This window comes from Paramisgurnus dabryanus, chromosome 2 (genome assembly GCF_030506205.2).
Source record: "Paramisgurnus dabryanus chromosome 2, PD_genome_1.1, whole genome shotgun sequence".
Lineage (NCBI taxonomy): Eukaryota > Metazoa > Chordata > Actinopteri > Cypriniformes > Cobitidae > Paramisgurnus > Paramisgurnus dabryanus.
Window position 1 is genome coordinate 25,075,784 of NC_133338.1, and position 13,715 is coordinate 25,089,498.

The 13,715-nt window shown below is 39.3% G+C and overlaps 1 protein-coding gene across 1 annotated transcript in view; it reads left to right on the forward strand.

Annotated features, from left to right (window-relative positions):
• Positions 1–13,464, forward strand: part of LOC135730829 (uncharacterized) — a 71,992-nt gene extending 58,528 nt beyond the window's left edge. Inside the window, exons 3-5 of the mRNA XM_065248788.2 lie at positions 10,337–10,462; positions 10,583–10,634; positions 10,922–13,464. Of these exons, the coding sequence (XP_065104860.1) occupies positions 10,337–10,462; positions 10,583–10,634; positions 10,922–11,967 (1,224 nt within the window). The 3' untranslated portion in view covers positions 11,968–13,464. The remainder of the gene's footprint in view (positions 1–10,336; positions 10,463–10,582; positions 10,635–10,921) is intronic.
• Positions 13,465–13,715: the final 251 nt, after the last annotated feature.

Below are 13,715 nucleotides of genomic sequence, written 5' to 3' on the forward strand. Positions count from 1 at the left end.
ATTAACCTAATTCATTCATCCAGGATTACCATGCTTTATTAAAGCAGTTTGTTCACTGAGGGGAAAAATAAAGGGCTTTGAGAAACAAGACAAGAAGTACCAGGAAACACACACTGATATGATCAAAATACAAATTTTTTGTTTGCGTTTGACTGACTTTTTTCACTACATTTATGCATTTGGCGTATTATGCATATCGGCGTTATGTAAGATATACAAAAGTTTCATTTTGTGTGTTTCCCTGGAAATTCAACCCATGATCTTGGGATTGACCAGACAACATTTGATTTCATGGTGGGGATAAACTGAAATTGATGGGTTAAAATAAAGAACAGATCAATTTTTACAGACCAAATGACTTGAATGAAAGCAAAGGGAGTGTAACTTAGCACAGACAGAAAAGAAGAGTGCTCAAGGACATGTTGTGTGTGAGTGTGTTATGCACATCTTATCAGTGGATTTAAATTGCTAACCTTGCATGAAGATAGACAAAAACTGGTGCACCCCAAGGTCTCCCTTCCCTAAGGATGACAGAGTACCTTGAACGGGCTGCAGATGTACGAGAACACACACACACACACACACCTCGCATAGCTCATCAGATCTGCTTGATTTTGATTGGTCGATCACAGCATTTTGAAGTCAAATTTAATTGTTCGGTAACGTCCGAGGAACGATTTGTATTAGACGTCATTATTCTCACACAATAAAATAACTGCATCTCAGATCATATCACCTTATTTAATTATTAAGTAGCCATTTAATGAGCTTGACATAGGGACTTGATCGCCCTCTCAGAGTTCGTTTTGTGATTATGACCGGCTTGACTGTACAAAATCCCTTAATGTGTAACATATACATTGTTAGCTCTTCACCATTATGTGTTTCACATAAGGTGTTGAATTTGGAGCAATTTGGATAGATGGCAGATGTATGTGGGATGTGTGTTATTTAAACCTGTCACGGCAGCTTTGTGAAGTGTATAAGAGGCTAATAAGCTACGATTACAGGTTTACGAAGAGTGTGTAAGATGTTTATAAAGTGTTTATAAGGGATTGCCTGTTTCATAAGGCTTACAGCAGTCTGGTTTAGACAAGGGTGAGTGGTCTAAGCAGCTGATCTGTTTTGACAGCAGTAATCCCCCCACGATCCCTCTTAGACCGAGAGAGAGATAGAGAGAGAGACTGTGTGGGAGTGTGTGTGTGTTGAGTGCATGTTTGTTAGTAAAAGACAATACCAAGTTTTATGAAGTGATGAAAGAGATAAAATATAAGTGTCTATAGTAAAAGTGCACGTTTGCAAGAATTACCTTTAGGAAAGATGTTTTGCTGATGCTCAGACACATTTTAGCTCTGCCTGACGTTTATCCATTCTCATAAACACACACACACGTTTGTGGTCTACAGGAAGGAAGTTCTGGTGTGCTGTTTTTCTGTTGTTGCAGAGTAAAAACCAGAGAAAGGGACACAGAAGGGTTCACTGAAATCTCCTCCTCCCACCGACCACGGTAGCAGACAGTGTTTCAAACAATTCTGCCTCTAAACTGAAGATAATTAAAAAATCTTTCGGTGTAGCTAACTAATAACTAAATGTAATGCTTTTTAAACCTTTTTAAGAGCTAAAATGCCTTATTCACAAACCACAAATACTCCACTTATATGCAGTATGTAAATTTTCCCATTTAATTAGCATACGGGTGTGTTTTAACACTTTTTAAAAAGTCTTAAAAACCTTACGCAACAGCTTTAACATGAAGCTCTGAACGACTCTAAAAAAAACATTTTGGTTGTTAAAGTGTCCGGCAAGCATGTTTATTGAGGAAAAACTATTAAAAATCAGCATGGATAAATTCAACATGCGTTCCCAAGTAAACAGCCTCTGTGAATCCTTTATGTACTATTTAAACAGAAATGTATTATATATGAGTTTCATGAACAAGCATGTGAATATTATAAATATTATGTTTTTTTTACCAGGATCTCATAGTAATATTGCATCCTCTCAGTTCTGTTTTATAAAGAAACATTCATAACAGTTGTCAGTGATTTCCTGTGCTGTTACGTGCTGTTATAATAGTCACAGAATATTCAATTTTCACATCCTTGCGTGTGTGTGTTTGTGTGCGTTTAAAAGCACTTTGGTTTAAAATGAGAAAGAGAATAGTAACACCCCGCGTTGCTCCACATTTCTTTGTTCCTCTTTCCTCCCAATCATCTCTCCTTATTCTCTCATTATTCAATTGACTGACACGACCTGCAGCCTTGGTATTCTACACAGCACTTTAAACACACACGAGGTATCATGATCTCAGGAGAACTACGTGGAAAATCAAATTTTTGTTTTTCTGTAAACAGTCCATGATGAAAACAATGCTCTCCTGCCTGTGTAATCAAATAGATGGCAGATCAGGAAGGCGACCAATGCAGAACATGCCATCAAGTAAACAACAAGAAGAAAATGCCAGGGGTCTTTTGACTAACAAAGACATGCATAATTTTGTAACAACCACAGTCATTTTAATGTCCATTTATTATTTTTTTTGTAAGAAGCCGTGTATTAAAAGGGACTGTAACAGTAAGCCAATCATTATTGCAGTTACTTTAATCTTAAATTTGACTTAAACTATAATGTCAGAAAAATGGTCCCAAGCTGCCACTGGGGCAGTACCCCTTAAAAAGGTCCTAAAATATACTATTTAGGTGCAGATATGTGTTCATATCTGAGGTACTAAAATGAATTGAGCTGCAAAGGTTTACATTTAGAAAAGGATAGTGACAGCTAGACAATGTATTTATTTATTTATTTGATTTGATTTATTATAAGTTTTTATTTGTACAGCACTGTGATTAACTGTTGTGTGGATTTGTGCTTGTTACTTGTCTAACTTGTTGGAATGCTTGATTTTGATTGGTGAAATTTGCAGGTTTGTTATTCCCAGATAACAACCACTCAAAACTACTGTTTAATATTACACAAAATTAAATACAAATGTATTTTAATAACATATATGACATTATATTTACAAATGATTAAACCAAATAGTGTGTTTGTGACATTTAAACACAGAGCCGATCTGCCCTATACGCAGGCTACGCGAGCTGCGTGGGGCCCCGCACCACTAGGGGGCCCCCTTGTTCGTAACTACATGCAGCACTGCACAGACCAGCTGACGAGTGACATCATTGTGCCGCGGGAGCCATTCGAAATTATAACAAGTAGTCTGATCTCACGATACTATAATTACAGTAGTCAGTCCCTCCATGCAGATCTGCATGCGGTTGACGCGTCTATCAACATGCGTCTTCATTCGGATATTAAAGCTATCCGCCCGGAGCAGGAAAGACAAGAGCCATGAAGGGGACGTAAAAAGATTAAGAACGCAAAATACCTATTTAGTCTTGAAAAACCATGCAATGGATTTATAACAAACACTGCAGTACAAATCCCTAGATTCAGTTTTAGTCCAGTGTGTTTTGTTAGAAATGCTTGTACACATTAATAAATCAAAATCATTTCATACGTGTTAAAAAAATAAACACATTTATTCATGCAAGATGTTGTGTGACTCCTGTTAGCACTTTAAAACAATGCACATTAGGTCTAATGTTTGCATATTTAGAGAATTATTTATGTATTTTGGTGTGTTTAATTGTGGAGTCTGATCATGCCTTAGTTTTTAAACAAATTGGAAAATCTATTGAGTTATTTGTTATAGTTTATCTGACAGCTATTTTGGTTTTTATATTTCATTCATAATTTAAAATTTCCCTGATAATCTACATCTCTTAAAAAAAGTATATATTTGGCAGTAGACCTTGTTTTCTAAGTACTAATGTAACAGATTAAGAGCTTTTCATAAAACATGTGTCAATGTTATAATTAGGAAGTATTCTGATGAGTGTCACAGTAATGTACATGTGGCAAAAATATACAGCTATAAGATAATACGTGTTTTAGTTAACATTTTGTTTATAGCTACATTTAAGCAGAGACAGTGAATGTTTTTATGAACGTGATGAGAGGGCCCCCTCACAAAGTTGCTTATGGCCCCCAGAAGGCCAGGATCGGCTCTGTTTAAACGCCTTGTCTTAAAACCAAAAGTAAACGCATTTTCCTCGCGGAAAGGTCTGCATTCGTTGCAAATTAGCAAATTAAATGTTTAAAATCAATATTTAAAGGGTAAATATCATGAAAATCAGACTTTTTCATGTTTAAGTGCTATAATTGGGTCCCCAATGCTTGTGTCAAGAAAATGTGAAAAAGATCAACCCAGTACATTTGGCTCCCCTTGTGATGTCAGAAATGGATAATGCTGCCCCTTAATTTGCACTATCTAACCACGGCACTGCCATTTAGTGCAGAGATCAGCTCATTTGCATTTGGACACACCCAAAACGGCACATTTTTTGCTCACACTTACAAAGTGGCAATTTTAACCTGCTATAATAAATTTTTTATATGGTATTTTGTGCTTGAACTACACATACGTACTCTGAGGACACCAAAGATTTATTTGACATCTTAAGAAAGTCTTGTAAAATGCCCCCTTTAATGCCACGTTAAAAAAATTATTATTGGGAAATAACCCTTTTCAGTGTGATACAAGCCTGATCACACTGTCAAGGCTTATTTCTGTGATAACAACCGGCTGCCTGTACATTATCCTACTTATTACACAGCTATTTACCTCATAAGTAAGGTACAGTAAGGAGCATTTGTAAATAAATGAATTAATTTGTGAATTAATGTGAATAAAAGCATTAAAAGAATGAAGTGTTGAGATTTTATTTATGTAAGAATTGTCCGTTCTGTTAACATCATTAAGCTTCCTGTCAGTTTAAAATATGGACACAGGAGTGACACTAAACAGAAAACCGTATGAGACTTGACAACAAAAATGGCTTAATAAAACACTTTGTCAGACAGAGCGAAGGGCGACTGTGTTGTCTTTGTGTTGTAATGTAGTGGCTAAGCAGAGCCCGTCCCTAGTGACCTTGCCCTAAGGTCTAATGGAGAAAGGGGGGGTACAGGAGTGGGGTGGGGGGTGTACACAGATGGTAGAGAATATGGTTTCAGGGTATTGTGTGAGGCCTAGTTCAGACAAATACAAACAAATAAGGATTATTATAGAATTTAAAAGACTGCCCAGGTAAAATAATAAACAGAACCTGCCAACGTGCATCACCAGCCTGGGTAAAGTCTTCAGGTAGTAAATGCCTGCGTGGTGCTAACAATGGCAAGGTCACAGGTGCATTTGCGGGTTAATACGTTGACTGATACCAAAAAACCCAGTAGGACTAACCTTGTCGAGAGCTTTAGTGACGATATTAGGTATCGGTTTTTGACGCAGCCCTATGCGGGTCCGTGCTTCGTGTTCTGCAAGGTTGAGGACACAGAGCCCAGCTGCGGTAGAAATGAATGCTGAATAAATTAAACCCTCTGCCAAGTTAACACTAGCCTGGCAGCAGCTCTTTCCCTCTAAGCCCAGGTGTGTGTTTGTGTGTGTGTGTGTGTGTGTAGTACGTGTGAGAACATTTTTTAATGTGTAAATATGTTTTGTGCAAATGTGGAATGTAAGCAAGGTTTTGCACACAAGTGTGTGCGTCTTACTCTCTCCAGTCCACTGTTAGGGGGAGGGGTGTATGTTCTCACACAGAAGTGCGTGCCAGGAACAGTTCGGGAATTTGAGGCGGCGTTTCAAAGGGTCCCAGGATAGTTAGCAGGCTTCAAAGCCGCAAGACTGGGGGAGCTCTGTCTTTCTCTCCATTTACATCCAACCACCCACACACCTCCAATCTTTATTCACTTTCCCCTCAATGAAGGGAGGAGACCGATTTTTGCCTGCATCTATTTTTACTTGTCTGAACAAAACATGTGGATATCCCCAACAACCGGCTCTGATTGTTGGAATGGGATCTGTCTGTCTGTATGGTGGACATGGCACAATGTGGTTAACCAGCAGAGGAAGGCTGGCATGAAGGCTGGCTCTTGTCTCCAAGCTACACAAACAGAGAGAGAGCTGATACGTGTTGTTGTAGAAGTAGGTCAGGCGTCACATTCATTAACATCCTCCGCTCATGCCCAATGATGTGAGCCGATCCCACTATCGTTACGCACATGTGTGTTTGACTATATGCATAAACCAAGGCTTGCATTATAAATAATATTTAACATTATCAATTCTCAATATAAACATAGAACCAGCCCGTATACTGTAGGTACCACAGGGCATTATTGTGTTGATTTACATTTGAAAGCCCTTTAACCCAGCCATCAAGGTAATAGACGTAAATAAACTTATTTTCTGTGGAGATAAAAGCCTATATTCACCAAGGCAATCATAGTACTTATAGTGTCTGTCTGTGCTGTAGACATCTGGACCTCTGCCAGCTAAACACACACAGATAGGACCCAGCAGAGCGCTCTATACATCTCTGTTCTACTTTCTCTTACACTTTTCTTTCATGTGCCGTCTTTCTATCCCTAATGTCCCAGAGCATGATGCTAGCGTATGGTAGTGATTGCAGAAAATAGGCCTACACACTGATAAAAGTATATAGTCTAAATCGGTGGTCTCCGACATGGTGCCCGTGTGCACCAGGTTTCCTGCACAGGCCCACCAAGCCACATTCTACTGATAGCCTGAATTTGAATATTTATTTATTACATATATTATTATATTGGCTTTGCTTCTTTTATACATTTTAAACAATGATAAAACATATCAACAAGTAAAAACTATATCAAAAAGTAGCCCTTCTGATTGTTTTATCCATTGTGACAGCACTTGCTCTCAAAAAGTCTGGAGACCCCTGGTCTAAATGCATCGTAAGTCTTTTTAGATAAACTTGTCTGTCAGTTGCGTGAATGTAAATGCGGGTTTTAATTTATCTCCCTTTCTTTGTCTCCTCTATTCATTACTTTTGCAACACTCATTAATAAACTTTCCCTCTCCCTTTTACTCTCAGCAAGGTCACTAAGTTGCATCTCTCCCTTTCTCTGTCTCTGTTTCTCTCTCTCTCACACACACACACACACTGACCAACACTGCTACATTTTCCCATTGCAATTCCACTAAAGCCTGAAGAATGGACCCCAATTTGAACATATGGATACATTTAAAATATAACCCGTTTATGTAGCCTTTGATTTTGGGTGTCAGGGTTGGGCAAATAATAATTTCATATCCTGAAAATAAGGATGATGATGATAAGCCATCATGCGGGTTGGCTTCTGTATATTTGTGATTGATCAAACAGCGTGCGCCTGCATAATTGTTTTTTACTCTTGTTAGTTTGACAGTATAGATAATTGTGCACTTTTATGTGGTTTATGATTGTTGGTCCCTGAGGGAGAATATAAAGAGCAGTGTGTGATTTGCTTGTGCCTGTGTTTCTGTCTCTAAACCTATGCTCATATTACTTTTATTGGCATAGTTCATCTATTTCTTCATCTTTTCTTTAGCCTTTTAATTACTTGGATTGAACGTTACATTCCTTTTTGTTACATTTGCTCTTGGTGTCACATTTACTGTGCAGTTCAATTTGATCCACATGCTTTATTTTATTTGTTAAAGGGGAAAACTTGTAAAAAAATCTTCGGTGTTACCCAGAGTACATATGTGAAGTTGTAGCTCAAAATATCATATAGATAATTTATTATAGCGTGTTAAAATTGCCACTTTGTAGGTGTGAGCAAAAATGTATCACTTATACCAATTATAGCACTTAAACATGAAAAAAGTCAGATTTTCTTGATATGTCTCTCCCATTTAATACTTATTAGGCAGTTGTCTGCAAAACTCGATCCTGATTGCAGTTGTGACATTGTGATGACTGTTATCCCCTGGTAATAACCACTAAAACTGGTAACACACAGTTCATTTGAGTCATTTTGAGTAGTATGACTTACATGTTACGCCTGGTTTAAATTTGTTGCGAGCTAATAAAAATGATTTCAAATCAGTATTCAGGCACCCAGCTGCATGTAGCCTACATTATCCCTTATCGCTTTCTTATTATAATTTATTTCACATTGCGTTTTAATGCAAATGCAATGGTGCACTATGAATGTGCAGTGTTTGCCAACAAGTTTACTTAATTGAAAGAGAGAATGTATTTTCTTTCCACCCCATATATTTTCCACGGTTAAGCATTTCTTATACGCACAGGAATGATTGCTTATTGTTGGGCAACAATGGCTGTGAATTGCTTTGATAACCTCTGCCGCTGTGATATCTCATCTATTAAACGCGCTGAAATGCGTGAAGCACGAGCGCGCGCGCGCACGGAGCCGAACGGAAAAGGAGGCGGTTTGACGGAGTGCTTTATTTGTAGCGTGCGTGTGTTGCTGGAGGCTCCGGAGAGGTTGTGAGGTGTTAGGGTGTAGTTCAGGACAGTCTCTTATCGAGGGCACGATCGGAAACGCTGTTTTACTTGGCGAGCTTTTCCGGATAGAGCGCAAGCTGCGTCCTGATAGCATGTCGCGTGTTTAAAAGACACAATGAGCAGACAGCTATTTTATATTTGGACGCCGAGTCGCCGACTTGCGTGCAGTCCAGCTTTTATGCCCCTTCATCTAAATGGCAGTGCCAAGCTGGACAAAGAGCAGTTTCAGCCCTCGAGTGCTTTAGAGGATCGATAAAGACAGGCGATAGAGCTGTCGTTCAAATAAAGCCCAGCGTATTAAATTGTTCTTGAGAGGGATCTAGCAGTTCAACACGCCTGCGTCCTGTTTTTGTTTGGGGCTTTAGAGAGTGCGCATGCGCCATCTAGCGTTCTAATACAGATAAACACGAGTGTGGATCGAGCATTCACCGTAGGTTGGAGATAGTCACTAATCAATATATTAATCAAGTAACTGTTATCTTTCTTTGTAGTCTAAATAACAAAGCACTGAAATGCTGACAAGAGAGAATTTGAGATAATATTCACTATACACAAAATTACTGGGGGACTAGGGATATATTTTTAAACCAGTGGTGTGATTTAGATGATGGAAATCCTCTACATTTTAACTCTGTGCCCCCATAAAGTTCACTTTATAGATTCATTTCCAGCCCTGACTGTACATTTTCACTCTCTAGGAATTTTTGTTATCACGTTCTTAATGGTAAAAAGAATCATAGCATGGATAATTTGCAGGTACTGCCCTTACATCAACAAAAGTGTCTGAACCAGCTCTCTAGTCTGGCTGCACATAGCCAAGAGCTGGATCAATATCCATTACCAGCACTAGTGCTGCAGACAAGCCATTCATTTCCACTGCAAAGCACCACGATATTCCCCATGGGAAGCCGTTTTCACCACCCTGCCTGCTACAAGCAAAGATGATTACACCAAATTCATGCTAGGAGTATGTGTTGGTGCCCTAGATAAGCTTTGCTTGTTATTAAGTGTGATGTTGGGTTTTCTGCATGTGTATTTAATGATTTTTATTTGTATTTTAATTAGGATTAAAACTATTCTAAATTGTTCAAATGTAATAACTAATTAACTGAAGTACTTGAATGAAGAAGAAAAAACGTCACTGTAATTTTATTTCCGTCATGAGATATGACAGATCCCTTTTCCTGTATTTCCTGTTACTCTTTGCCAAGGATGTACTGTGGGAAAAATGCAGTAAACAGTAAATCTAAAAGAAATGGTTTTCAAGTTGTTGTTTTTTTACTAATTGTGTTATACATGCACATCTCTTTATTTACATTTTGTTTCTATCTGCTGTTTATCTCAGGATAAATCATAGTCCAATTTGAGAAAATATGTAAGAATGCCTTTGCACAACAGATTATTTTAGACTATGAGCAATTATCTTTCTAGGTCTTTTATAATGATCTGTGATGAATGTTCTACTCAGTTACGCATGAATGAGTAGCGTTTTTTTAGGATCTTGATGGGAGTAGAGAGGGAAAAGGGTGGGGAGCGTTTCTTCTGTGGGAATGGGAATATGGGAATGCCTAGGCTGGACGGTTCTGGTGGAGGGGTGCATTCACACAAAGCCAACAAAAACAAACGTCCGTGGCTCTGGGAAGGCAGGGTCTGCTCTGAATCCTCCGTGGTTATTTACAGATGTTTACGACTCTGTCTGGAAAGAAGCCTTGTTAGAACACGTTGGCATGTTTTAAATGACCTTTCTAGCAGTGTTGAGTTACGCTGAATGGCGTCATGTGTTTGATCACAATGAGATAATGTGTAGTTGGTTACAGTTGTTGCCGTAGGTCAAGTGAAGTTGAGATCATGGCCATTGTTTTGGCCTCTGAGAAAAAAAGGAGCTTAAATGCAGATATGTAAACGGACTACCAGTTTAACACTTCTCTCTTTTCTACTTTGCGTCTCAGGATCAAAGTGCAGGAATGGTGCCACACCTTCAGGATCCTCCATCAGCAGTGCCAAGGCAGACCCAGGGCACCAACTACAACCTGCTTAAGAATCAGCTGATAAACAACCAAATACAACAGCAACAGGTCAGTGCTTCACAAAATACTTAATTAAATTTGTCAAACACTGTCAAAGTGCACTATAAACATTAGGTGCCATTGTTTGTATTGTTAAAGTTTAAGTTCATCTTCATCTGTTTCTTATAGGAAAAGCAGAGGCAATTGGAGCAAATGAATGGAGGGCCTATCACATTTCAAGGTACATTCACTAAACCTACATAAAATAAATAATTCTGATCAATATACGGTACATCACACAGTAGTAATAATATAGAAATTCTCTTTTGTGTAATTTTGTAGTCGAACTTTGCACTTGTTTTCCGTGTATTTTTGTGCCAAGCCTCCTTAAATTCTTCTCAAAGCTGATATTCTGTTTATACTCTGATCTGATGACAAAAACCCTTTTTATTAAGTGCCAACACGTTTCTCTTGTAATATCCTTAAAGTCATGCTCAATGTTAATTGTAATTTCTCTCTACCTCGTAGGCCCAGGGCGACCACTTCCTCCGGAGTGTGGTGGTTATGCTATGGGGGCTTCTCAACAGCCAAATTCCTCCATGCTCTCCCACAGCGGTCCTATACCCCCAAATCGAATGGGTCTTTCCTGCAACTCTGTCTCTCAGTCTGTTGGAGGATACATGTGTGGCAAAGGTTCCAAACAACCCCTCTGCCACCCCTCGCAAGACTTTGGCATGGCAATGCAGCCGGGCCAGAGCATGATGGGAATGAGTGGACCTCCACGTCAACCGCTGCACCCATCTCATGGTGTGACCCGGCCAGGAATGCCCTGTCCCAGCCTATCAGGGGGTCCTGTGCCAACCCATCATCTGCGGCACGCGTTGCACCAAGCCGGAACTCTTCCCTCACGTATGATGTTTCCTTCTCAGCAGCAGCCTTCGTCCCAGTCCCAGCTCTGGCAGCACCAACAGGGGGTGCAACAACACATGGACCCTGGTAACCACCAACATCCCTTCCCAAGCGGTGGAGTCCCACCTGGGTGTGGGGGCCCTCAGTTTCCACAGCGATCCAGCATAGCAGCTATGCCAGCCAACTTTCCTGGTGCCCGTCCTCCTCCTAATCAGGTAGCCCCTGGTCTGGTTGGTAGGCAAGAACAGAAGATGCCCACCAGTCACCCTCTTTCCTCCATGGCCCAACAAAGCCTCAGAATCCGAGGTCCGCTTTCTGCTCTAACTGTTATGAAGCCCGGGGCTCCATCTATGATGCACACAGCCAATGCAATGGCTCCTCCTAGCTACCAGACTGCTTCTGTGGGCAAACATTGTTCACCTCAGGGCTACGGCCCTGGACACAACTCCGGACATAAGATACCGTCTTATAACTACCCACCACAGCATCAGAGCAATGGGGCAATGACTGGGGGACTGCAAGGGCCTGGGAGAGGACCCGGTGGTGTGGAGGTGGACTTCATAGACACTCTGGTGGGAGGCAACGAAGACTGGCTCAATCATCTCACTATGATTGATGAGTACCTTGAGCAGAACTCTAGGGATGACAGATCTAGACATTCCTAGGTTTGAAATCACTACACACAGCGCCTGAAGAGGGGTGAATGGTGGGGTCATCGCTCTATACGGTTCTAAACCGTGTTTGTCAGGGCTAGTATAAGTGAGAATGTATTGGTGGAAATGATGCACTGCTAAGCCCCCTGAAATGACTTTGGTGCCCAGGTCTATAAAAAGAGTTGAAAAGGTGGAGGAGCCATCAAGCAGGGTTATTCGATAAGATGCCCTTTCAACTGCTCAAAGATTGCTCTTCCAGTGCTCTTTGCACTATATTACAATGAAATTGTAAATTATGTTCAGTATTTTAACTTTAATATCGAGTGAAACACTGATTTATGAATACATGAGCTCTCCCTGGCAGTGTAAAGAAAGTTCTCATGTATTGTTCTCATGTAAGACCAGACAGATCCAGTATGTGTAGCTTTTCATTCTTGCTATTTGAAAAGCATATGCAGGCTTTTTGTGATAAACTATCTGAGCGTATTTCAAAAGGGGCTCGTCCTGTACATTAACGTATTTTGTAAAATATACCAAAATCATGTTTCTTAAACTGTAACATATAAAAGAGAAGTACACATATTTATGCTTCTTTCTTCTGGTAAATTCTTCTGAATTTCTTTGTAAATAAATGCCAAAATAATAAATAAAACAAGAATGCAATGATGTAAAGATATAGGCGACACATTGAAATTACAAATAAAGTGTTTACACTGGGAAACTCTTTTGTAATTTGTATTATGCAAGACAGTATGGTTAGTTTTGGAGTAATACTATGTATTACAATGTTAAAAAAAATGTTATGTTTTTGACATAACTTGACTTCTGGTACTCCAGTCTGGCTCAAGAAAATTTTGTGTTTTTATATTGGAGTACAATGTTTATAAGCCTTGTTACAGCATTTCATTCTGACATTGCAGTCCAGAGGTTTTGTTATTTGTGTCATGATGCCATAGCATAATACATTTTACATTAGACACCTGTGTAAAAATCTGACAAAATATGAAATAAGGATCTTGAGGATTGTGAGGTATTCTGGACCAAGGCAACTTTTTCAACAATTCTAGGAATGTTTTTTTTTTTGCATATGCACACTAGCTACACAATACCTGCAGCCTCAAGCTTAGCAGAGGGAAAAATATATACATACATATATATAAAAATATATATATTTCACACCACCTATTAGGTAATACAAAAGCAACACCTGTCACAGTAAGTGCATATAATACCCACAATCCTTTGTGCCAGAGTCCTGGGTTTCAACAGTTCATGACCATGTAGTTGAATGCCATGAACTTTTAAGACATTCTGATTTGTGAGAAATTGTGATTTATTTTATTTTGTCTTCATAATTTTAGATTGGAAAATAAACTGTATGAAACAAAAATGTCTCTCTGTGGCCTTGTCACTGTTGTTCGGTTTTCCTGTCTTTGTTTTCACTGATGGTGTTACTGAAATTTATGACCACAGAAAATTTAACAGCACCACACCTCTTTGAACACTACAAATAGTGTTGAGACGCCTGATAACTACTGTGCTGAACTACATTTACATTTAGGCATTTGGCAGACACTTCCAGGCGACTTACAGTGCATTACAAAGTATACATTGTTCTATCATGTTAAAGCGGGACTGTTAAATGCTTTATTCTGATTGGTTGAGAAATGTTCCATGGGTATGCAATATTTTTTTATACGCACACCCAACCTGTTAAATGTCTTAAAATAACCACCAGAGCAATGTCTTAGCAATATCTG